This window comes from Megalops cyprinoides, chromosome 1 (assembly GCF_013368585.1).
Source record: "Megalops cyprinoides isolate fMegCyp1 chromosome 1, fMegCyp1.pri, whole genome shotgun sequence".
Taxonomy (NCBI): Eukaryota; Metazoa; Chordata; class Actinopteri; order Elopiformes; family Megalopidae; genus Megalops; species Megalops cyprinoides.
This window is the reverse complement of record NC_050583.1, coordinates 62,369,861-62,393,712: the sequence shown is the minus strand read 5'-3', so window position 1 is coordinate 62,393,712 and position 23,852 is coordinate 62,369,861. Positions and strand designations below refer to the sequence as shown.

The 23,852-nt window shown below is 41.8% G+C and overlaps 1 protein-coding gene across 1 annotated transcript; it reads right to left on the bottom strand.

The window, feature by feature from the left end:
• Window positions 1-96: 96 nt before the first annotated feature.
• LOC118794141 (proto-oncogene c-Rel-like) lies at window positions 97-12,027 on the bottom strand. The gene is made up of 11 exons (XM_036552325.1): window positions 11,971-12,027; window positions 9,726-9,773; window positions 8,678-8,814; window positions 7,984-8,132; window positions 7,361-7,452; window positions 4,228-4,365; window positions 3,087-3,191; window positions 2,634-2,849; window positions 2,349-2,417; window positions 2,197-2,256; window positions 97-2,087 (listed from the first exon to the last, which is right to left on the bottom strand). Exons 1-11 carry the CDS (start codon window positions 11,975-11,977, stop codon window positions 1,270-1,272), a joined length of 1,839 nt encoding a protein of 612 aa, XP_036408218.1. The 5' UTR covers window positions 11,978-12,027; the 3' UTR covers window positions 97-1,269.
• Between the last annotated feature and the right edge of the window lie 11,825 nt (window positions 12,028-23,852).

The window sequence follows — 23,852 nt, the reverse complement described above, 5'->3', positions numbered from 1 at the left end:
AGTAAAACAGTAAACTGTATTAACATATATATTTAAATCATTACATTCAGTTATACAGTAATGAATTTGAGATCTTTCATTCTCCACAAAGGGGTAGGAAATCATGTTTCATCAAGTTGACCTCTGTTGAATTCATACAGTTTTGATTATAGTGGAGATAAATTTTCTCTATAAAATGTTGACACTGGGTTAAACTCTTATATGTATGGTGGCATTGTTCATAACTTTGTTAAGCTGTGCTCTGAGAACACATGGCAGTACTGTTATATATGACATAGCCATTACCAAGGAACATTAAATCCCTTTTTACTTCCTTTTTAGGAACAGTTACAGTTAAAGCTTCTGTAAAAAAAAATAAATAAAGTGAATACAGTTTCTCAAATTTGCATGACTAAAACAATGTCTTGGTGTAACCTAAAGGGTTCCCGTGCTCCTTGAAAATCCTTGATAGTATTGTCATCCAGGAGTCATGGAAAGTGGTCAGATATTGCACTTTCTCAAGAAAAGTCACAAAATTGCGCAAATAATAAAACTTCATTCTTATTTCTTTTACAGTGACTGAAATACACCCATCTTTCTTCTTGATGTGATATACTATCAAGTTTAACAACTTCAATGTGCTAACAAATTGACTTGGTAGCATATACATGAAGCTCAGGGTGAGAATTGATGATTTGTGTTTGCTGCCAAGAGCACCCCTGTGTGCTCCACACAGCCATGAAATATTTTTAAATAACTCATGCTTCTCAGAAAACATTTCACCCACAATTCCATCTTCAGAGTAACCCAATTTCATGGGAATTTGAGTATTACCGAAATAGGCGATAATCCATGAAAGGCATGGCTACACTTACAACTTAATTGAAAAGTCAGAAAAAAATCTAAATCTGAGTGGGAAACCCGATGTCAGTTTTCCATGTCCATCCCAACCATGGCTTTTGATATTAATATACACATAAATACCCAATACAATAAACATTAAAAAAGATTATAAAGATTACCTCATGAGTTTTCAAGAGTTTTCTTTAAAAAATTAACTCATACACAGGAGTTTAAGCAATAATCACCCCACTTGATTGTGGTTACACACTCTCTGAACACTACTTAGCATAAAGGAATCATGGCACTTCTGCTCCTTGAGTAGCCAGGCACAATAGTGCCTTAGTTATGCATCCTCATCAAGAATGACATTCCTGAACTTTCTAGTTTCTTCAGCATACTGTTGGACTGTGTCCTTGCACATTACCTCTGGTCTTGCAGACTCTTGGGTTATTCTGGAAAGTAAAGCCAAGTCATGGCATCAAAGCGCTCATCCGGGTCAATGCCGTTGGCTGAGAACTGATTCCGTGGAGCCAAGTTGTTGAAGCCGGGGCAGTGAGCTTCTTCGACCCCGTTCTGCTTCAGCATCTCCAGAGCGCCCCCATTGTTCATGGGGCAGGGTGTGAGGGTGCTGTAGGACAGGGCACCGTCTGGGGACATCGTGACCATGTTGGGGGACATACCCTGGGCTCCCTGGGTCTCCTGCTTGAGCTGGAACAGCGTCTGTGGGGTCCCACTGAAACTCTGCAGACTGTCCTCACTCTCCATGTTATCCATGGGTGAAGGCATGGTCATGGCTGGACCTCCGTTCAACATGTCTGGGGTGGCTGGAAGGCTGTACCCAGGCCAGGAGGGTTGGATTCCACAATGTTCTGGTGCCGGTTCCTTCCTGTGGAGAGAGGTCTGCTGCTGCTGCTGGACATGGCTGTTTGAGCCCTGTGGTTCTTGGCCCGGACCAAGACACTGCAGATCCCTGTCAGTGAGGATTGGTAGGCAGCCATTGTCACCCATGCTGGAGAGTACCATGCTGGACTGTGGCTGCTGAATGCTGGGGCCATTGCTGCTGGACGATGGCCCGATCTTGATGGTCTCCAGGGAGATGGTGGGAATGGAGTGTGGCACGATGTGGTTGATGGACACTGCAGCTTGTGCTGGGGTGTGTGATGTCATGGCAGGGGACGGGGCCCAGTTGCGGTACATGGAGTTACTGGGTGGAGCCTTCTGCACACCATTGGGTGTGATCATCTTCATGTGCATGTTAATAGGCTCTGATAAGGAAAAAAATCAGCTGAATACGTTGTGGGTTTTCCTGAGTTAGAAAATGCGGCACTATGAGAAAATACACAGTAATAATGGAGCATGTACACAATTTCTGACCTTTTTTAATCGATTGGTTCATCCACGGCACCAGTTTAGGTCTGTTAACAGGATTCGTACCTATACAGGAATAACATTATTTAATTTCTTGCACAATTCCTTTCACTTTCTGTGAGGTAAAATGCATCTTTTCTGGCCTTTCTATGACTCACCATTGAAATTGGGGAAGGACTTCATAATGTCCTCTAGTCTCCGCTTCTTCTCCTGGTAGCCATATGGATCTGCAATGAAAATTCACGGTAAATGTACAGAGAAACAATGAAAGTGAATACACAGAGAAGCAGGAATGCACATTCAATATAGATAGATGGATAGACAGGGACAACGTAATGAATATACAGAAAGACACTGACAGTGCAATACACCGCATCAAGGACGACGGTTACTCTAGTACCCTTGCTATTTGTGTCATAGGCTATTGCGAGAGTGCATCTCACCTTTGTTGTCGGGCAGGTATCGAAACTCCATGGGCTCGCTGACCTGCTGGTCAGAGGGGCGTCGTAGCTGCATGCCCACGGTCACAGGTGCGATGATGGAGGTGTCCATGTAAGGAGGAGTCTTGAAGACGATGGCAACCTGCCTGTGGACGTCCGCCTGGGAGAAGGAGCCCTTGGCCTCCCAGTTGTGTGTGAAGAACCGCACCTCGATGTCATCTGCAGCAGGGAGTGATGAATGAATGAATAAATGAATGAATGAATGAAGGAAGGAAGGAAGGAAGGAAATGACTGCACCAAATGAATAGCAGATTCTGTGATGGGGGAGTGTGAATGAATGAGAGAAATGAAAGAATGAATTTTTATTATTCGGTCTTTTTTATCCATGTTGCCCAAATGCAGTGATTAAAATTCTTAAGTAACCCGCTATCACTGCAGCTGGGTAGGGGGGCTTACCTTTTTGCACCTTGTCACAGAGGAGAAAGATCTCATCGCCACCCCTCACGCTGCCACTGTTCCTATTGACGCGACAGATGCGCAGTTCAGCTGTGGTTGGGGCACCTGGAGGGGGACATAAGAATGAGGTGAGGACATCCCCTGTGCATGGTTACAGGTGCTTAACTTGTGGGACGACCTGATGTTCACTACACAAGATTGTGCTGTGTCACACACGTACAAGACAAGCGTGAAGATTTGCTTAACGTGTTATCAGCAGAGGAAGTGGCTATCTTGGTAATCTTTCAGAAAACGAAAATGAACCATGCTGCTTCCTCTTTTTCAGCTCATGAGAGCTGATGGAAAGGAGAAAGAGCCCAGTCTCGAGACAGGAGTGAATAACTTTGAATAACATTGTCATCTAACAAGTGAAGTTCAGACGCAGAGCTGAGAATTGGTGTTCTCTCACACCTCTTCCCTTGTCTCTTACGTAGCATTGACACAGCACATCCCCAAACCCACACAGCCACCCACGTACCTCCCTCACCACCACACAGCGCAAGCTACACACACTCTTTTGTGCATACCACCATATAAAGGGCTGAATATGAGCGTCTGTTTAACTCTTTCAGTAGCCACTCATGTTGTGGGCTGCATTACAGAAACTACGCGTATGGGCGTGTAATCTGAATCTGACTACTATCACTACACGTCAGGGCTTCCTGCAACGTGCCAGTGTGACGACAGCAGGCTTCATGGAATCTGTTACACACTCAAACCTGTCTGTGTCACTGAGAATGAGGGAGAGAGGGAGAGAAAGAAAGGGAGGAATCAATCAATGTAGTGAGAGAGAGGTAAGACTCATAGATGCACAACAGAGAGTACGTGTCAGTGACGGGAGTTCCTGCATTGCGCTCCTACAGAATTGTGAAGCAAGTGCTGGTAAGTTCTTTGGCACAAAATCCAAACTCATTCCTCCAACCTTAATTCAAAAGCCCAGGATGCCAATTTAAGGCTTATTTTTGTACTGCTACCAATCCCACAGCACCAGATGTCAAACCCAGGTGGTATGCTTCATGACAAGTGAGAGTGAGTGAGATGTTTTGTTGAGGAGAGAGGAGAAGAGAGGAGAGGGTGATAAGCCTCTGTGTAGGCCACTCACGGTTGTCATAGATGGGGTTGGAGACGATGGGGCTCAGTGCACGGGTGTGGCCTGCCTCGTCCTGCAGGAAAACCTGAAAGCAGAGCCGCACCACGTTCGGGTCATAATCCTCCATCTGCAGCAGCTGTTCATGTGGGACTGTAAAGGACACAGCACACAGAACACATCAGAACACTGGCAGCACCCGTAAATAACAACCCAATGCATCAGAGCACTGTCAACTGCCGTAAACAAAACAACCTAACACATCAGAAAACTCAATGACAGTAAACAACCTATCGGAACACTGTAAACTACTGTGAACAACACCACCTGACACAATATGGTTTTACACTATCTGCCTCCATAGCTGTTAACGATATTGTGCCAAATGTCATGTGAATATATGTATGCAAAAACGCACACGCACATTCGATCATGTACTGTACGATACTGTCCTACATTACCACGCACAACAGAGACCATCGCATTTCTGCTCTGCTCTGCTGCTTCTCCACATGAAAAACACTTGGTGTGCACAGCAGCAAAATACTTTCCCCTCTCTCAGTTCAGTTAGACAGTGCTTTGCATGCATGTATTTTAAGTGTTACTTTAGCTCTGAGTGCTATATTGTGGGCTGAGCAGTGTCACTAGTGGTGAGTGAACAGGAGGCAGCTCCTGTGTCAGCTGTGAGGCAGTGAGAGAGGGCTGCTGACTGTTAGAGAGACACACAGGTAGAGACAGAATGACAGAGAAGGTGGTTATGAAGGTTACAGGAGGTAAATGTAACAAGCAGTAAATATAGAGCAGCACAGCATAACAGTATGACATCTTGTTAATCTTGCGCATATATACGCTCAGTAATAACTATGGCATAACTTAGTTTACCTTAAAGCTGGCAAGCTCCTAATTGACGAAAGATAAAAAATAAAGTATCCTTAATTTAGTGAAGATGACATACATGCTCTTAAGTTACCCAGAGACAAATATGTGTGCGTGTGTGTGGGTGGATGGGTGGGTGGGCTACGTGTGTGTTTATTTATGTCAGTCCACACCTGCCCACACACTCATGCATCGTTTCAGGAGTTCCTCATTTCACACCTCGCACAAAGGCCGTCCCGCTTATAAGTTGTGTGCACGACTGACACCTCCGCCTCCGCTGGTGATGTCAGTGCTGGTGGAAGGTTGAACGCAGGAGAAGAAAAGACACTTGCACTGGAGGCTGATGTTAAGTAAAAAACACCACCGCACATGCCCGACGACACAGAGAGAGAGGCTCTGACGTCTTCTGGCAGCCCCCGGTTTGAAATCAGAGGCCGAGCAGGGGAAAACAGGAGAGTGAGAGAGAGGAGGAGGTTCAGAGACAGAAAAGGGGGAGAAAAAGTCAAGGAGAGATAGAACGGAGTAGTCTGGAGATAGACAATGGGGAGAGAGAAAGAGTATTGAAGAAGGAGTGGGTGGTAGGGAGAGGGAGAGAAGGAGTGGGAGGTAGGCAAGAGGGATTGTACCTGGGCTCTGCACCTCTGTCCTTTCACTATGGTGACTCATGTCAGTTGCCACATCTTGACACTTGTCTTTTGTTCAGCTTTATTTTTATCTGTTTCCAAACCAATGGACAACCCTTTGCAGTACTTGTAATAGTAATAGTGGCAGATTAATGCAAGGAAAACATGGGTCTGTTCTATTTTTCCAATACACTGCCAGAAGTTTCCCATCTCTCTCTTGTCACCTCAGGACATAAGCATATGGAAATTGTGATTCTCATTTCAAAATCATCACTATTAACACCAGAACTGTTGCTACCACAATCACTATGAATGTAACACAAACAAAAATCAATGATTCAGTTTTTCCAATGTTCAGAAACCAACAGCCCACATTAATTGCTTTTGAAATCCCTATTTTCTCCGTTATTGCAGTTATGGGAGGTTATTGAGTGGTGCCAGCAGCTCCAGCTGCTTTCTTTAGGATGAGATCACCAGCCTCTCTATAGTCTAACGCATATGGCATAGTTTCTCTGCACAGTAGCTGCTCCAAACATTAGTAAAATGCAGTGCAAGACAGAAACAGAAGCATGAAGGATAAAACCTTGAAATTGACTGAGAACGGCTTAATGTTAGTTAATTTGCTCTTGCCTTATTTTCACTTACCTTTTTTTTTCATTAGTTCTTTTCTGGCCTGAAATTAACCAGGCTTGAATGTTCTGCTCACCAGGTGAATTTCTGGCTTTGAATCTGTTCTTTGTCATACAGATGATGAATCTTTTGTTGCATTTGATTCATGCCTTGGCAGCCCTTCGGTTTGTATCTGACTCAGATATGATATGTATAAATGGCTGCTCCTTTCTGACATTCTGTTTTGGGTTTAGTTTCTGATATGCTATCAAAATCACAGCCAGATATATTGTTTTCTGACAGAGGTTTCCATCTTTTACCCTTGGAACTGTTTCCCAGCAACACAAGCCATGACTATGAGCCCAGCCCCCACCCCACCCCCTTCTTTCACATGGTCTCCTTGGATTGAGCAACAGCTTTGTTATACATACTTTCCCTACTTTCATTTATTTTCCTGCCGATCTCTTAAATGCTGCCTCCTCAGAATTTGGCTCTATTTTGATGACTAGTAACTTTCCTTAATGAGGGATTACGTGCTAAACTTCGAAATGGGATTTTGGGAAATAATGGAAAATTTTCCCCCCTTTCTGAGGTGAATGACCGAATTGAACTGCAGAGTGTGGCCTCTGGCACAAACAAGTGAGAAGACGGCAATGGGCATGAGGGAGAATAATGCATGTGACTCACACAGATGGGTTTGGCTGTGGCTTTGCTGGAAAGATGGAGATGTCAAACAATGATTCCAAAAACCTATCTATAAAAAAATCTATAACTGAAAATCGGCTAATTCACCACCAGACTGTACCTCAGAAGCCAGTTTCATTTGCGTAAGAAACTGCTCAAAGAGTCAGAACAGCTGTCTGCTCAGTTACTGTACTTGTTTGGTGACAGGGTTGAATCTTGAGGTTAACAGTCTTTTGCCACCTCCCAGAGTGAAACACATGCAACACATGGCAAAGAGTCGAATGTTAAAGGTTTTCAAACATAATGTTTGACTGGAAGGGAGGATTAAACTGGAAAAGTAAAGTTGAACTTCTCACCATTAAAGGGGTTGATGCTGCGGGTCACTCTCTGCAGTATTGCATCTTTCACCTCCCTCCTTTTTACACACTGGATCCCCAGGTTCTGAAAACTAAAGACACACCATGGTTACTTTGGTACTCCGTAGCTACAGCCTCTCATGTTGTGATGAGAGTCTCCGCAGGCAGGAACACCACGGTCATCCTGTGGTTGTTTTGTGGTCTACAGTGGTCTTCAATGATGTATCTTACAAAAATGTTTTTAACCCTCACACAGGGTTACAACAGGAAGTTCATTTTGGACCTGGCCAGGCTCACCAGTGTGAAAGCTTGATCACAGCTCCGACAACAAGCCTCACGAGGCAAACCCATGCCTGACAATTTGCATATGACTCACTATTTCCCACAAACGTAAGCACTGGAATGAGGCGGTCTCAGACTGGTCAGCCTGGGAGGCAAAGAGCTGTGCTTCGATGGAAAATGATGACATCACACCCAAGCATTGTAACATCACATTCCAGCAGCCACCATACAAAAGTGTGTGACAAAATCACAGTCACGACATGTCACTAAGAGTTTGCTTTAATCCTGAGTTTCTTGAACCTGTATGCCCTGAAGCCAGGAGAAGGTGCATGCTCACTTACATGATGATACTGCGCTCTGGCCCAAACTCAGCTTCATAGTAGCCATCCTTGCAGTCCTTGCCCACCAGCTCGTGGGGGTGTGGCCTGTAGGGCTCATTCTTTGTGACCAGCGACACTCTCACCTTGCCCTTTCCACAGAAGTTTGAAATCTAAAAATTACATCGGAAAAAAAATCAGAGAAAGAACAAGATTTTTAGGATGTTATATTTTGCAGGGTGAATCCTATATGAGGCTGTGAGGAACACCATGCTTTACCGTCACATTAATTCACACCATTGACTGTGGAGCTGCTTTCTTATATCATTCATCTGGGGAATGAACCAGTCACTGTTCTAACTTATAGCAGATCATTAGTGTATCATAGTGTAGCGAAGGGTGAGAGCAGTCCCCCCACCTGGCCTCGAACCCGGGTCTATAGGGTACCAAACATTGACCGCGACACCAAAGAGCCAGGCTCGTTGGTATGGCAGTCAGAGTGCATACTCAACCATAGTGACAGCACTCTGTCACACTGCGCTCCCCTTTGGGAAGCGCATATTCAACCGTAGTGACAGCACTCTGTCAAAATTAGCCATCGTTTCAATTCTGATAATCACTAGTATTTTATGGCTATGGCAGCACAACATACATGCATGCATGTATCCACTGTAATTAAACATACATGCTTTGAAGATAGCACTGCACGCCCTCTGACCTGAATACTGGGGAAGGTCCTGCTGCTGTCTGAGCTCCTCTCTCCTGGGATGCTGCCAGCTGAGGGACCCTCACACTTGTACCTGAAGCGCGTGCCCCTCTGCTTCGGCTGCTCATATATCTGGACCTGGGGCTCACCTGCAAACCAGACAAGAAGGAATGTCAAAAAGAAGTACTATGTGGCTCTTCTTTAAAGAGCACCTAGGGGTCCCAATCAATACCCGACTTAACTAGGTACTTTGTTGGATTAAAATGATGTCCTGCAAAATTAAACCCAGTAAAAATGTCACATGACACAAACTCACACGTGCTGCGTGATGATTTAAAAGCTGAATGATAAATGCTTAGTTTGTCAAACCAAATAATTTCCTTGGGTTGGCCAGAGCACAATTTTTGGTGCCCTCTAAGAGGGGAAAAAGGTTGTTTGCTTAACTAAGATGTTTTGGTGTTACCCAGTTTGCTAGTCCAAACAGAACTGAGGACCTACTGATGGAACACTAATGAATGAGAGGATGCTCAGTGCATTCCACCGAGATTTACAATGAAGCGACCGCAGACCACACCTCCACAGATCCAAGCTTGACCCTGACCGCAACACACAGCGGAGACATGGACATTGTCTCATTGCCCACCAAGCACTTGGAAACTTTCCTCCTCGTACATACCAAAGAGTAAACACAAACAAGCACATGCACACCCACAAACCCGCAAACACAAGCACGCGTGTGTGAGTGTGCGCACATGCACGTGCACGCAGTCAATGTCAGGTCACCGCTTAAGATTGAATCAACTCATCAGCACATCAATAAGACAGTTCAGAGCAGGGGCTGATCAGTACCAGAAATACATTTATATGTACTTTTAGTATTGCACAGTGACCATGTGAGGGAATGACAGTTTAACTGTACCTAAAATGAGGACAATCTAAGTGTTTTAACAATGAAAGCAATACCACAGCTTAGTTTCTCCCCCCTTGTATTTGTTAGCATTCAATCATTGACTCAGTTATGTAGTGCTGATACTAGCTTAAAGCAGCAATAGGTTCTTACCTGAGAATTGTGAATTCTTGTGCATTTGAAGCACTGGCCTGTATGATACTATTGAAAATAAATACAAAGGAAAGAAAGTTAAAATAACTACTTTTCAGACATTGCACATTTCATGTTCAGTCATTTTTGCAGCACTTGTTATACTAAATTGCCAAAGCTGGATAATTGGACTTAAGCAATAAAATGGGTACGACACTAGTGCCACCACTCCATGATATGCCAGTATGACAATAATATGCAATGTATGGCTTATGCTACCAAATAAAATTCTCACTATGGGCAATATTTACACTTAGGGAAGTAAAATTAATCATTTTAATTCACACACGCTTGACTGCAGTCTACGGCTCCAAGCAGCACTGAACAGTCTACTGTTCAGACTACTAATGGTGCTTCCCTTCCCAGCCCAGTCCATCACTGTGTCTGATGAGGGGCACAGAGTAATAATAACCTGTAGGGCTATGGTTGATGACGACATCAGATAATGACAAGAAAAGGTCACAATAGGTTTTCGAAGTACTGACCGCTGATTTTAGCTAACCTGTGCGTAGGGTTTTTGAAAACTACATTGTTGTCCACCTGAGGATAGAGAAACTGAAGGATGCGGCATAAATATTGACCAGCAAGCTAAGCGATAGAAAGAATATGTGGACTAGACTGTTACATTTGATGTAGAGGCTTTTAATAAAACACAGCACGTTTATAGTTATGGTAGGATATTAATATATTGCGTAGTTCATTTTTAAGTTTCAAACTCAGTCTTTAACAGGTTGCCTCGTTTAGTAATGACCGCATTTACGTTTAGAAGGGACTCATGTCACACACACTAATGTATACTGCATAATGCATATTTTATAGTGTAATACAGCATGCGAATCATTAACACGTTTTATTAGTTCAAACAATATTTGAAGGGAAAGCCCTGGAGGCGGACGCTGTAGGCTACTACTCGTTTAAAGGCTGCATTGAAAATAACATATCTGTAAAATATATAGCCTATCTGCCCACTAATATATGTGCAAATGTAACACGATCTCTGATTCTGAAATGAAAACACCATGAATTAAAAGATGCAGCACAACTGTAACGTTATGGAAGTTAGAGCCGCATTAACAAAATCGTACATTTTGTCAAAACTGGTGTACATTTTACATGTTCTGAAACTAATCTCAGCCCTCTTGCTAGAAGTCACACAGAAGTCTACAAATCAACTTAAACTAATGGTTGTCGACAGGCTCTTTCAAGTCGAAAATGATAGCCTAACTGAAAACCCGGCACGTCACTAGTTTCACTACTTGGAAACTGAATGAAAACTGAGTGTTGGAATTTTATAACTTCCTCTGTTACTTTCGTCGCACAGATTATTGTCCTTTTCTAGCAAGAGGTCTGTAACAGTAGATAGATATTGGGCACCATTATTTTACAAGCCAAATCTAAAAGAAAAAGCCTCTGGTATATAGCAGAACACTGCCAAACCACCCCAAGTTCTGTTTCACCCACGGTTAGCCTACATCATTTTCCTTCCGCATGTCGCCTTTCTGTTTTTGCTTGCGCGATAATTTGATAAAAGTTACAACCTTATGAATAATCTCATTCACAAAGTTTGAGAATCAAAACGTAGTCGACTTCATGCAACAAATAACAAGGATATTCATACATCTGCATCGCATGGGATAACCATTAAATACAGTGTTATGATTGAGTTTCACTATGAGCCATCAGTAAAGAATACATACAACATAAAATCTAACAGCATGACATTGAAGTAGGCTATTACATAACCTACTTTACAGTTACAGTTGCGTATGATTAAACGGTAACAAGTTATTTAATATAATATGTATTAAGTTAAGTTGTTTTACAGCGCTTGCATGTCTGTTGTCTAGTCATGAAAGAGACCTCATGCTGTTTTTGGTAGTACTCGCATAACATCAAATACAAACAAAAGAACAACATTAAGGGTGCTGCCGTGAGGACGAACAGAAACTGTTCAGTGACATTGCAGATCCAGATACGACTCTTAATGCCAAAAGGCATTCTAAGGACGAATGAATATCATTAGAATTATGACTGAATATGCGGTAGAAGTCAGATTCCAGTGGTGACTGCGCATGGGTAAACAGCACAGAAAAAAGTAAACCTTGCTTAATTGGATACATATCACTTGATTTCCCATGCTTCTTTAAAACATTGTATTCACAATTGTACATCAATACTTGTGTAATAATAATGTGTAACTACTCACCGCTCATACTGGAAACGTTGGCTGTCACAGCAATGACAGATCTCAAATGAATGAGTGAAAGGTGATGTTGTGACTTTAAAATGCGACGCGTTTGGGAAATTCCCCACTATCTCCTCCTCTGGGCGGGAGTACGCGGTTGCCGTGTTGCTGTAGCAGTTCAGGGAACTAGGGGTAGAGAGCAATTAAACCTTGAATACATAAAAAATGCATGCAACATATCCGTAAAATTATTATTTACATGTAGTTTTGTCTCTGTAAATGCTTTAGCAATGCAGCTAGAACTATACGAAGCGTTTCACCCTGACGGGGCAACAAGTGGATTTGCATTGCCCATTTACAGTTTGCGAACGTAATGATGTATGTATTATTCCCTTAAAATCTTATGATTGTTTTCAGCGCTATTGTTTTGTAATGACGGTAGAGTAGCATTTTTTTTAATCGAGACGCACATTGTAAATTTGGTCGCTGAGCAGTAAAGCGTTTTCTTTTTGTTGTCCTCTTCAGAATGAATCACACATTCGGTAATACTTTGCTGTAGCTGAAGCGTTTGCACAATAAACCTTTCGTATACATTACTTATTCGTGTTATCTGAGTTGTTTACAGGTGAGAACAGGTGCATTTAAATAGGCACTGGAAATTTGCTGCAAACCGCAGAAGGCACACAACTGCCAGTCACTGAAGGACGAACCAAATTGTGATTATGATTATAATATATATTTTACAGAGGGATTTTAATAATTTCTCAGAACAGCACTGGTTACACCAAATTTTCACTCGGCAAATGCAGTTGGCAAGGAAGTTGATAGATACATATGACTTTCAAAATGAATGTAGCCTTAATTCTACAACATTTGTCTTAACATAGTCAGCTTTCAAATAGCCGAATAAACTGTTTTTTTTTTTTTTTTTTTTTTTTTTTTTTTTGTGATTGGCTATCACGATGATGTATTTCAAAAATGTCATCTTATGTTTATATTTATGCAGCCTAGGTAATCCCCACACACCATTCGCACGCCCACAAAATGCCGGGAATCTCCCAGAAGTGCTGCCACATCACAGAGGCCACTTTATTTACTGCATGTTTTACTAAGCTGTAAAAGCTGTCCATCTCCAAAACAAAAACAAACTAAGAGAAATGCTTTTCTTCTGGTGTTTAAGTGTTCGGTAGGCTACTTCGGACATTTATTTTAAGGGAAATGTCAAACATCACAGTTAACTGCAAGTGACGTTACAGCACCAGGATCAAAATGACATATCACACAAGACATAATTACATAAAAACAATCACATCCTAACTGAACTCCTTGAGTGTTACTGCTAGAATTGTAAAATCACTTGTACTGTGTGCATTGTTGTCATGGCATGCTGAATCCTTCATTTCAATGCTGCTTGACAGTGTTAACTGAGTTCGAAGTTTTCCAACCATAATTACACATACTGAATTACTGATGAATTACCATTACATTTTATGAATTCAAAAATATTTATTTGCACACAATGCACACACACACACACACACACACACCTGTGCCCTTCTCCTCACCTTAGGGTTACCTGCACCAGACCCCACTCACCCACTTTCCACCTGTGGCTTCCCTCAGCCTCAATTCCACTACCCTGCACATTGCTACCACTACATAAGTGAGTCAGATTGAAGTCGGAAAATTAACGCTCTGAATGGATCAAAACTCTGCCACTGCAGGGAAACAGTAAATGTAGCTTATTGTATGTAGAGTTACTGGTGTGGATATGGAACTTCTCTGTAAAGGGTTTGTAGCGGAAGAAACTGGTCATTGCAGCCTCCGCTTCCTATCCAAGGGTCCGAGGGTGAAGGACCGAGGCTATATGGCTGCAATTACACTCAGCTGTGTGGCTTTACAGTTGTGAATACAGTAATCACAATTTGGGAAAAACTGTAAGTCTGAAGCGAAGCCCAGGAAGAACAATAATGGAAGAAAAGCGAGTGAAGATAAACTATTGAGGTTTTGTGGATGGTTTAGTGTTATTCAGATAGGGACAGTGTATTTTGGCATTCAACCCCTCACAAATACAACAATTGTCTCACAATTCCTCCAAAACAAATTGAAATTAAATCAGGAAACTTGCAGGACGAAGCCCTTTATTAGCTTTATTAGCTTGTAGGTCGTACTGATGAATGTGGAGTTAGCAGGTAAAGTAGTGGTGAAATCTGAATAAATAATATGCCAGTGGGATTGAAGTGTTCATGTAGCGTTAAATACATGCCTCTTATCAGTGGCTGGATCATGATAAGTCAAAGATGCAAAGTTTAAAGGCTGACAGGAGAGGAGTTCCAGGCAGCTGGACCACAGTTCCAAAGAACCCCCTTCCCACCATGCTCAGGGGGGCAAAACAACATGAAAAACAATTCTGATCTAGACTTGGACCACAAGACACACACATGCACACACGCACACACGCACACACACACGCGCACACACAGACACATGCACACACACACGCGCACATGCACACACACACACACACACACACACACACACACACATATGCTGGTGTTATTTCATTTGCTGCTCTCTCCACCTGCACCAGACCCCACTCACCCACTGCCTGTGGCTTCCCTCGACCTCATTTCCACTACCCTGCGAATTACTGTCACTACATAAATGAGTGAGATTGAAGTCTGGTGGAAATTAATGCACTGAAGAGATCAAAATCAGAAACATATACCGTTTCTCTGATACTTCAGAGTTACTGGTATGCATATGGAAATTCTCTCTAATGGTTTGCAGTGGAAGGATTTTCTCTACTTTTTAATATATGGCCAAGGAGCAATAACCTATATGACCTTAATAACACTCTGCTGTGTAGCTTTACATTTATGAATGTAGGAATCAAAATATGCCTTTAAAATCTTTTTTGGAGTAGAAAAATAAGAACATGGTCAAAGAGAAGTCATTATGGCTTTGTGTGTTATTTTAATTGGGACAATATGTTTTTCTACCATTTCAGTTACAATTGTTGCCTTGCAAAATTTGTCCAAAATGAACTGAAGGTCAATCATGAAATAGTCATAGACTATTAGACAACAGGAAAAGGGTTGGGAAAAACAAGAATCCAAATTCTGGGACTGAAGAGTTCAGACAACATCATCTGTCTGTACAGCAAAAATATAAAACCATCTCATATTCCTACATGTAATAGTCTTTGACTGTATGAAGCCCAGGACTGCCAATTATTTTATTGGATAGCCAAGACAACATCAGTAATTAATAGTCAGCCATTTAATTCTAACAGCAGGGGAAACCATGTGCATCAGTGCTTGCTACCAGGTCTATGGGGATGTGATTAGCAGTCTATGATTTGTGATTGGCAGGTGGGTTGAGCTCAATAGCGTGGTACCCTCAGTGGGAGGAGCAGAGCCTGTGCTATGACTGGTACAGATAAAATGTCAGTCTTCTGGAAAGAAACCTATATCAGTATTGCATTCTGATTATGAAACCTATATAAAGAAACATAATCAGTATTTCGTCATGATTATGGACTTTAAAAGGGGAAGAAAGGGTGAAACACAAACTCTCCCAAGTTCCTCATCTATGTCAGGTTTTCCCAGTTTTTCCCATGATAAGAACTGCGCCAGGGTGGCACATAACGAAAACTAAAAAAAGTACCAAGTGCAGGAGTGTGGTTCCAACTGTCCCGGGACCGATTTGACCAATGCAGCAGAAACTGAACACCTAAGTACAATGCAGAATGACCTGGGGAAAAAGAGAAAAAGACCTTCCAGCTGTCAGTTGAGAAGAGCACGTTTGACTGAGAGGAGAAAGGGTTTTCTGGTAGAAAACCCCTCTGAAGATACTCTGAAGCACATATGACACACAAGCATCTCAGGTGTTTCAAGGGGGTGGTGGTAGTGGGGGTGGGGTGGTTTGGGATTACGCCAGTCCTTTTTATCCTGGTCTTGCGATTTGCATCCAGGGAAGTATGCAGTGTCTATGTTCTGCTTAAATGGCTTCAGTTTCATCCAGACAACACACATTGTGTGGAAAACACACACTGTCTTGATTCCATTCAAGTGTGGCAACGCATTTGATTGTAAAACATAGATTTTTAAGCCCTGTTACGCAATCTCAGTTGTGTTTCTGCGATGTTGTATCGCCATCTAGAGTTTGGTGGAACTCATGCATAAAGTGTCTGTAACCACATGTCTTGGTACATCACAATTATTATTTATTATATTACTATTTATTACTAAAGTATTTATCTGTTGTTACTTATGGTTGATGTAATGAGCAAGTTGTTCCATTTAATGAACAGATGTGACTGTACTTATAATGGTGACTCTGGCTCTTCTTTCCTTTTTAGTGAATTTAGACTACAGTGAAGTGGAGAAGCTGCTGAAGATTACATCTAAATAATGGATTTAAAATACCACTTCGACTCATGCGCACACACATGCAGCCATGCACGCACACACGCACGCACGCACACACACACTCTCTCACACACACTCTACTGTCTCCAATAAACTGTGCTCACAAATCATTCATAAAAACAGCTGTGGAAAGTTCATATTTCTCAACAAACCCAAGGTAGCCACAGGCAGAACATATCAATGGCCATTTTTATCACATCAGACTACTAAGACCTGTCATAGCCTCTTTAGCTGATACTGGAAGGGACTTAGCTGTGCGACAAATGGGAAACACTGCCCCCATGGGGCATGAGGAGGAAAAACATGTTGTGTGAAGAAGGGCAGAGTTCAGCACACCGCAACAGCAGAATGAGGAGGTCTGCCTTTGTTGCTCTTTACAGTCTTTAAGGTGTTATAATGCAGATCACTTTGAGACATCTAAATAGAATCTTAGTCTGTTTGTGACATCTTTAAAGTTTTAATTACCTAGCTTGGGAACGATGAAGACGAAACCTATCCCCTTATGCCTTGCAATTCATGTCTCTGTCCCAGTTTCCGTTGTATTTAAAGGAGAGAACATGCCTAGACACATTAAATTATTTTAGATGAGAGATGAGAAGAGCCATTGTATACAGCACAGGACCCAACTCCATGCGTACACATAAAAGGAATGTACTAAGGAATTTCTTTTGTAGAAAAGATGGCTATGATTTTGTAGCTATTACTGAAATAATACCTTATTTCATGGTAGCACTTACTCAGTTGGACAGAATGAACAGGTATCTTCGTTAGGACCTGGAGAGTGTAAATGCCCAAGCCTGCTGTGACGGGGTGCTCGTACAGAGTATAGCCTGCTAACTGTCCATCTTTTTATATTTGTATGAAATATTTTCTTCTTCGTTAGAATTTATTTGTTTAGTAGAAACCCTTATTAGGTTCTGCTCTTATAACTTCCATCTGACAAATAATCCATTTTAAAATCTTGATACTCACTGAAGTAAGTCACGTTAGGTATCATTTTTAACAGTATAACCACAATTCCCAACTCAAGGCATTTAGAGATAAGCTTATTTTCAGGGGTACTCATGCACAATATTTTGATGCAAACAGTGACTGTTTATCACATTGCAATTCTCACAGTGCAGCACAAGCACACTTTCAGGGATTACCTCAGAGAACCTACTGTATGTGTACAGTATTGCTTACCTCATTGCTCTCAAAGAGACCTGCAAAGAGATCTGCAAAGAGTAAAGTGATTGCTCTTTATTCTGCTACAAATGAAAAAGGTTGTCTGTGATTTTAATGGAGCACCTAAGCACTGAAATGGACACTCCATCAGCAGAAGAATAAAAAAATTAACAGCTTGCAGTTTTACGTTAGTGCACTTCTTTAAAATTAAACCATGCACACCGAAATCTGATGTCTTACTTAAGTAAGGATCTTTTAATACCAGTGGGTGGTGTGACATTATGTCTAGTGCAAATAATTTATGTAACCAATCAAGTGCTTATTTGTCAACTATCACTCTTAATTTGAAGGCCTGAGGAAGCCTGCATGAGGCTCTCTGGGGGTTCGACATATGTTGTTTGTTATTTTGATTGCAATTAGCGGGATATGTCTGACTAATAAGAGGTGGTGGAACGTGACCACTGCAGTAGGGCTGTCTTTTGCACTGAGGAAAAAAAAGCACCTTTCCTTTCCTGCCTGCAGCAGCCAGCTACTTTTCTTTAGAACATTCTATATTCTGTCCATGATCTTTGTTGTCATTGCTGACGTAATGGCATAAACAATGCCCAGAAGAGGGAAGACATCGATATACTTGAGAATATGTTTTTTTGTCAGTTTACCACTAATCTTGAAATACAAGCTGCATTCCACAGTAAATGCTGGCACCCTTGCTATACCTTAATCAGTGTAAGCATTAATTTATACCATTTATCTTTCAGCTTTCTCTCTTTCCATCTCTCTAGCATTCATTGCTCAAATGTTCATAGATTTACAAATAATGTTAATATACATTATGATGAAGTAGTACAGTTGGCACAGTGTTATTGGGGGAGTTAGAAATTATCCTTTAATTTCACATCCAATGCACAGATGTCAATTTTCTCCCCCTGGCCCTTTAAATGAAAAGTTATCATTATTCCAATTTGATTGGCATGCCTGGTTATTAATCATAATCTCATGCATATACGCAACGGTGATTGCTGTGAGGAACTGGCTTTGTGAGCCAAAATGGCAACCCATGGAAGCTAATTTGCTGTGACACACTATCAAAGCGGACCGCTCTCCAGTCACCAGATGCCTTCTGTAGTTGGCCCACTTGCTTCGCAACAAATGTCGCATTGGAGAGATTTGAGCTCACACCACGCCAGAGTCAGAGAGTGCTGTGTCTCAACTGCAGATATAATTCACTGCACTGATTCATTCTGAGATAGATAGATACAGCTCAAGGATTGCTTTCAACAGTGATGAAGCACATAAATCGAAAACTCTTCAAAAAATATTAACTAATGGCTCCCAGGTGACTCAGTCGGTTCTGTGCAAGCCGAGCCCAACAGTTCAGACTCGGGTTTAAGCCTGAACTGTGTCATTCCCTGACAATGACTGGGAATCTGTAGCAGCAGAATACAACTGGCCTGCTCTTTTTGCCAAAGTGGCACCCTCTAGCGGCTGGATACGCACCAGGGAGCCCCCCCTGGAGATACACCCGTTTTCCAACTGCCCTTTGCCCTGCTGAGGTGCACTGTGGGAATTTCAGTGTGAAAAATCCTGGAGTCTGGGTGTGTCAGAGAATTACACAAACATAAAGATTGTTTGCAAACAACTGCAGTACATTTGACATTTCCAAATCAGGTTAAACAAGGGGAAAGCCATAAAGAAACTACAAAAAACTACTGAAGGTGATTCCCACCATCCCACCCCCCTCTTTGGAGGATCACATTATTTTGAGTACAAAAAACATATATTTGATACAATTGCCCTCTGTGCTCACTATTTACGCACATATCCCTTTGTCTGCTGCCCAGTGTCCAACCTCCTGACATTTCTGTAACTATTCACCCCTTATCCATGATCCGCCTACCAAACGCCATCCCTAGTGACTCCATCCCCTCCCCCAAAACAGAACACTTAAATTACTGAAAATGGTCTTCACTACTTTTTCCAAAAAAAAAGGACATTAAATAAGTGACATTAACAATAAAAAAGCTGGCATTAAGTGCAACTTTGGAAAGTATCATATTACAGAATAATAAGGTGGAGTGTTAATTTGCCAGTGTAACAGCTCTCAAGCTAAAAAAGCTGTCTTGCTCTCACTTTAGCACAAGGATTCATTTAACACTTCTGATGAGAGGTTGAAAATGACATCCTAAAAATGCTCCCGGTTTGTCTTGCATCTCCGTCTTGCAACATTACTGGAACATTCTTTTAAGTGGTTAATTGTGTTAAAATCAGATCGAGGCATTCTCTCTCAGAATTATTAAAAAAAAAAAAACAATTAATCACTTATAATTGGTGAGGTATTATATGCATTCTTACAGGTCTCTTTCAGAGTTACTTGATGAGGTAAGGGCACACTGTCTGGACAGCACACTCAAATTCTGTCATGAAAAATTACAATGTCTGTAACACAAGTGGAGCACTTGCATGTGACATTTCTAAACTCATTCAATTTCCTCATGCCTTTGTAATACACTTAAGAGTCTCCATAAATGTCACTCCTGCCTGACTTTTACTGTACTACTCTGTGAAAACAAGACACCGTTTCTTCAAATAAACATCATTGCAATTCATATTGACTCTATACAGCAAGACAGTGAAGAACCAGACATTATAAATAAAGGGGGTAGGCTCTTCAGGCCATGAATCATGAGGATTGTGATACTGGCAACCACTATTCACACTGTATAGAACACTTTTCACAAACAAACTCAACTGAGAGAGAGATAAGAATCTAATATCCAGACTGTTTAGTGGTCCACTTTAAATGCTCAGATGAAGAATTATGGGGTAACATTCTGAATTATTAACCCTAATTAATGCACACATCCAGCAGGGGGCAGTGCAGCTCCATGTGCAAATGATAAGCATGCAGAATGGACAGGTCAGCATTGAGTAAATGGTCTGTTCAATGCAACTGAAACCATCTGCAGCATTCAGTGTTATACCCTCTTATTAATCACTTACGTCATTGTTATTGAAACAACACTATTATTTGTATAAATATTAATAGGTATTTCTTTTTTCACCTTAATTGGTTTACTATCACTGTATTGCTAGGCTGTCTTGTTCTGCACAGACATTTCAAGCCTCTCTGTGAATTGGAATGGTTTTTTTTTTCCGGAATCAAAGTTACAATGATAAGTGCAAGCTTTCCCAACAATGGCCCTGTGAACTTGCTGGATTAAGTATGCATGGATGAAATACAGCCAGTGAGTGCACAGAGAAAGTACTTTCAAACATGACAATATTAAAATCATCAGAGTGACTAGGAACCTCCTGCCTACCTCAAAACATGCCCATAGAAACACACCATACAAAACTTCACTGCGTTGGAATCTGTGGAGAAACTGGTTCTCATTGCGACCCATACAAATATATTTGACAAGCAAGCACAGATGTGGCATAAATGTACAGTATGATGGCCATGATTATGAGGTGAGTCATCTGCTCCCTAAAGAGAATATTTTTAAATGACCAAAATGCACTTTATCAAACTAAAAATTAATACGAGTTTTTTTATGCATTTTTTTTTCTGCACTTGCACAGCAATGAAGCATGCGCAGTCCTCTGGCATGCCTTGCCGACAACCAATGATTATTTTATAAACTACAAACCCCACAGTGCACTACTGGAAAGCCAAAAGTGAATAGAGAACTTGGCCATTCTCTCACCTATGATAGGTTAGCAACTCATACATGTCAAGAAAACATTGAGAACACTGACATTTAAGAAACTTTTTGCAAAAAAAGTAAATAGTTTTTGATGGCTTATTCGATTTCCATTCTTGTCAGACTACAACCATGAGCTCTACAGGATTACTGACACCTTCTGTGAATAAAAAAAACAGCTATTTTTGTCCCCACAGCAATGCATTATCTGTGAAATAGCCATTGACTGTGGAGAGTGTATCAAAGGATTCATATATAGCACACGCCCTGCTTCAGTGCTTCCCTGACCTAGTATGGGAATATAGCGTGGCACAATGATTGTAATCCTTAATCCTTATTTAGCAATTCCAAGGTATTAGTGTGAAAGGGAAAAAATACAGCCATATTTGCTGAATGCACCCTCTCTCCACAGGTGTCACTTTCTGCTAATGGTCCCAACTTCCCCCAGCTATTGTTAGTGGTTCAACAAGTCTGCAAATATAGGGCAAGTTGCATTTTTTAAATCCTTGGAAAAAAGTCCTGCCTTATATTCAAGTCACTATTGTACTCTCTGACCCTATGGAGCACTGACTTGTGTTCAGTGGACACTCTTTTGTCAGGGGCAGCTGAGGATAAAACACCTGTCAATGTATGCAGTGGGTCTGCTATGCCAGTGGTTACTGTCAATTGAGTGCAAAGATTTAAAGGATAGAAATGAGGTCCTTAAGCAGCAGAAGATTCATTCTGCACATGAGTCTGGGCCCTGCAATTTCTCTGTGTCTCTCGTTCCTTGCTGAATGTAAGTGGAGACATCTTGGCCTGGTCTTTATCTCCTCATTCATCACCCCTTAGTACTCACAGAACTGTATGATCCTCAATCACACATTATTGTTCTGTGCCATTATGCATGTATGTATATTTCAAATAAAACTAAACACGTCTGCCATTTTAGCGGCCAGCGAGTTCCGGTAAATGGAGTTCAAATTGCCTGAAAATGAGGGAAGGAGTGAGAGAAATAGAAAATTTTCATCCCCGGAGAAAATGACTAATAGCTATTTCTGCAGAAATCCCGGCAATCTTGTCTGACTATTGAAAGAGGAGTGCGTCTAATTTGCCTGTGCATTTTCCCCCATTGTGCGGTCCCTCTCCTCCATCTTCACTTGCACTCTCACTCTGTCTGTCTCTCTCTCTCTCTCTCTCTGTCTCTATGCAAAGGTGCGCCCAAGGACAGTGCTCGGATCCTGGTCAATAGCACTGAGGGGATCTGCATATTCAGTGAGTCATAAATCTTCTGTTACCCGCACTTCCGAGTACAACTCCTGGTCCTTATTTTTCCCCAGTTAGAGGTCCACTGTCACTGTCATCCGTGCTGCTGCTAAAATGTGGGTTATATGGAGGCGTGAGTTTTATCAAGTATTCCTCGCGAACGCCTTCATTACCAGTGAACCTGTCCCTGAAAATGTACATGCAAGCCTAGTGAGGGCAGTTTATAAAGTGGAGCTGTGTGATTTAGGGAAATAGACTTCCCCCTGATTAGGCTACACTGACCGAATTCCTTCTAATTCACCTCTGCTTCATCAGAAGTTCCCAGCTGAGACTCAGTACTTTGAGATGTTAAATTATAATTATATATTTATAAAAATATATTCTCTGTTTATCCAGGTAAGTATGAAGCAAAGCAATCTGTGTATTACCAGGAACCATGAACAGTATCATCCCAGAGTCACAAACATTTTGGGGAAGGAATGGTGAAATGATCCTAACATAAACATAAAATAGATATTTGCTCATAGCATTCATTATATTAGCTTTGCATTAGTTCATTGGCTTTCATGAATTATTCATGACTTCTTACTTTTTCCCTGTGACTTTGGAATTGCCAACTGTAGATATTAAGCTTCTCTCTACACTCACTACCCTTTGCACTTGCGCAAAGGAGAGGAACAACAAGGCAATCCTCCTGCACCCTTTCTTACAGTCAGGGCATATTTTTTGCACTACAATTCCCACAAAACACCACAAGGAGGCAAACGGTGTATGAAGGATAGGCCCCAATGACATTATCTGATGTGACCGGAAGAATTCGACTAGTGCGAGGTGGGGACTCCATGAACCTCCCAGTTTTTGTTGGTTAATGTTTTTGAGTCATTACTGCCAGGGTTTTCCAACCTGAGTTGTGTGAACAGCAGAAACTGAATTTCAAAGAATCAAGGTAATAGTCATTAAGACAAATTACACAGCAGACACTGCGCTTCAAAGGGTTAAAGAGCATCCTCCGGCAGCTGACTTTTTCTCGTCCTCAGCCGTCTCTCTTTCTCACTCGTTCAGTGAGTCTCAGGAAGACCAAAGACAGACTCAGCCTCTCCTTCTTTGTGGCATTGCTTTAGAAGTGAATGAACAGAGCTCCCCGGCAATGGACAGCAAAGGCAAAAGAGACGGGAGACTCTTGGACAGGAGGAAAGTGGTGGTGCGGCTCATAACTAGAAAACTCTGCTGCAGTGCGATGCAGAAGCATGCCGTAAATAGTTTGATAGACTGAGGCACAGGGTGGCGAGGGAGGGAACATTTACACAGTTCTTCAGAGCCACCGCAGCATTTAGCAGTAAGCAAAACCCGCAGT

Coding starts and splice junctions, on each gene's coding strand:
- LOC118794141 (XM_036552325.1), bottom strand. Junction 8,815..9,725: donor CAAGAATTCACAATTCTCAG/GTAAGAACCTAT, acceptor TCTGGTTTGCAG/GTGAGCCCCAGGTCCAGATA. Junction 2,088..2,196: donor GAACCAATCGATTAAAAAAG/GTCAGAAATTGT, acceptor TTTCCTTATCAG/AGCCTATTAACATGCACATG.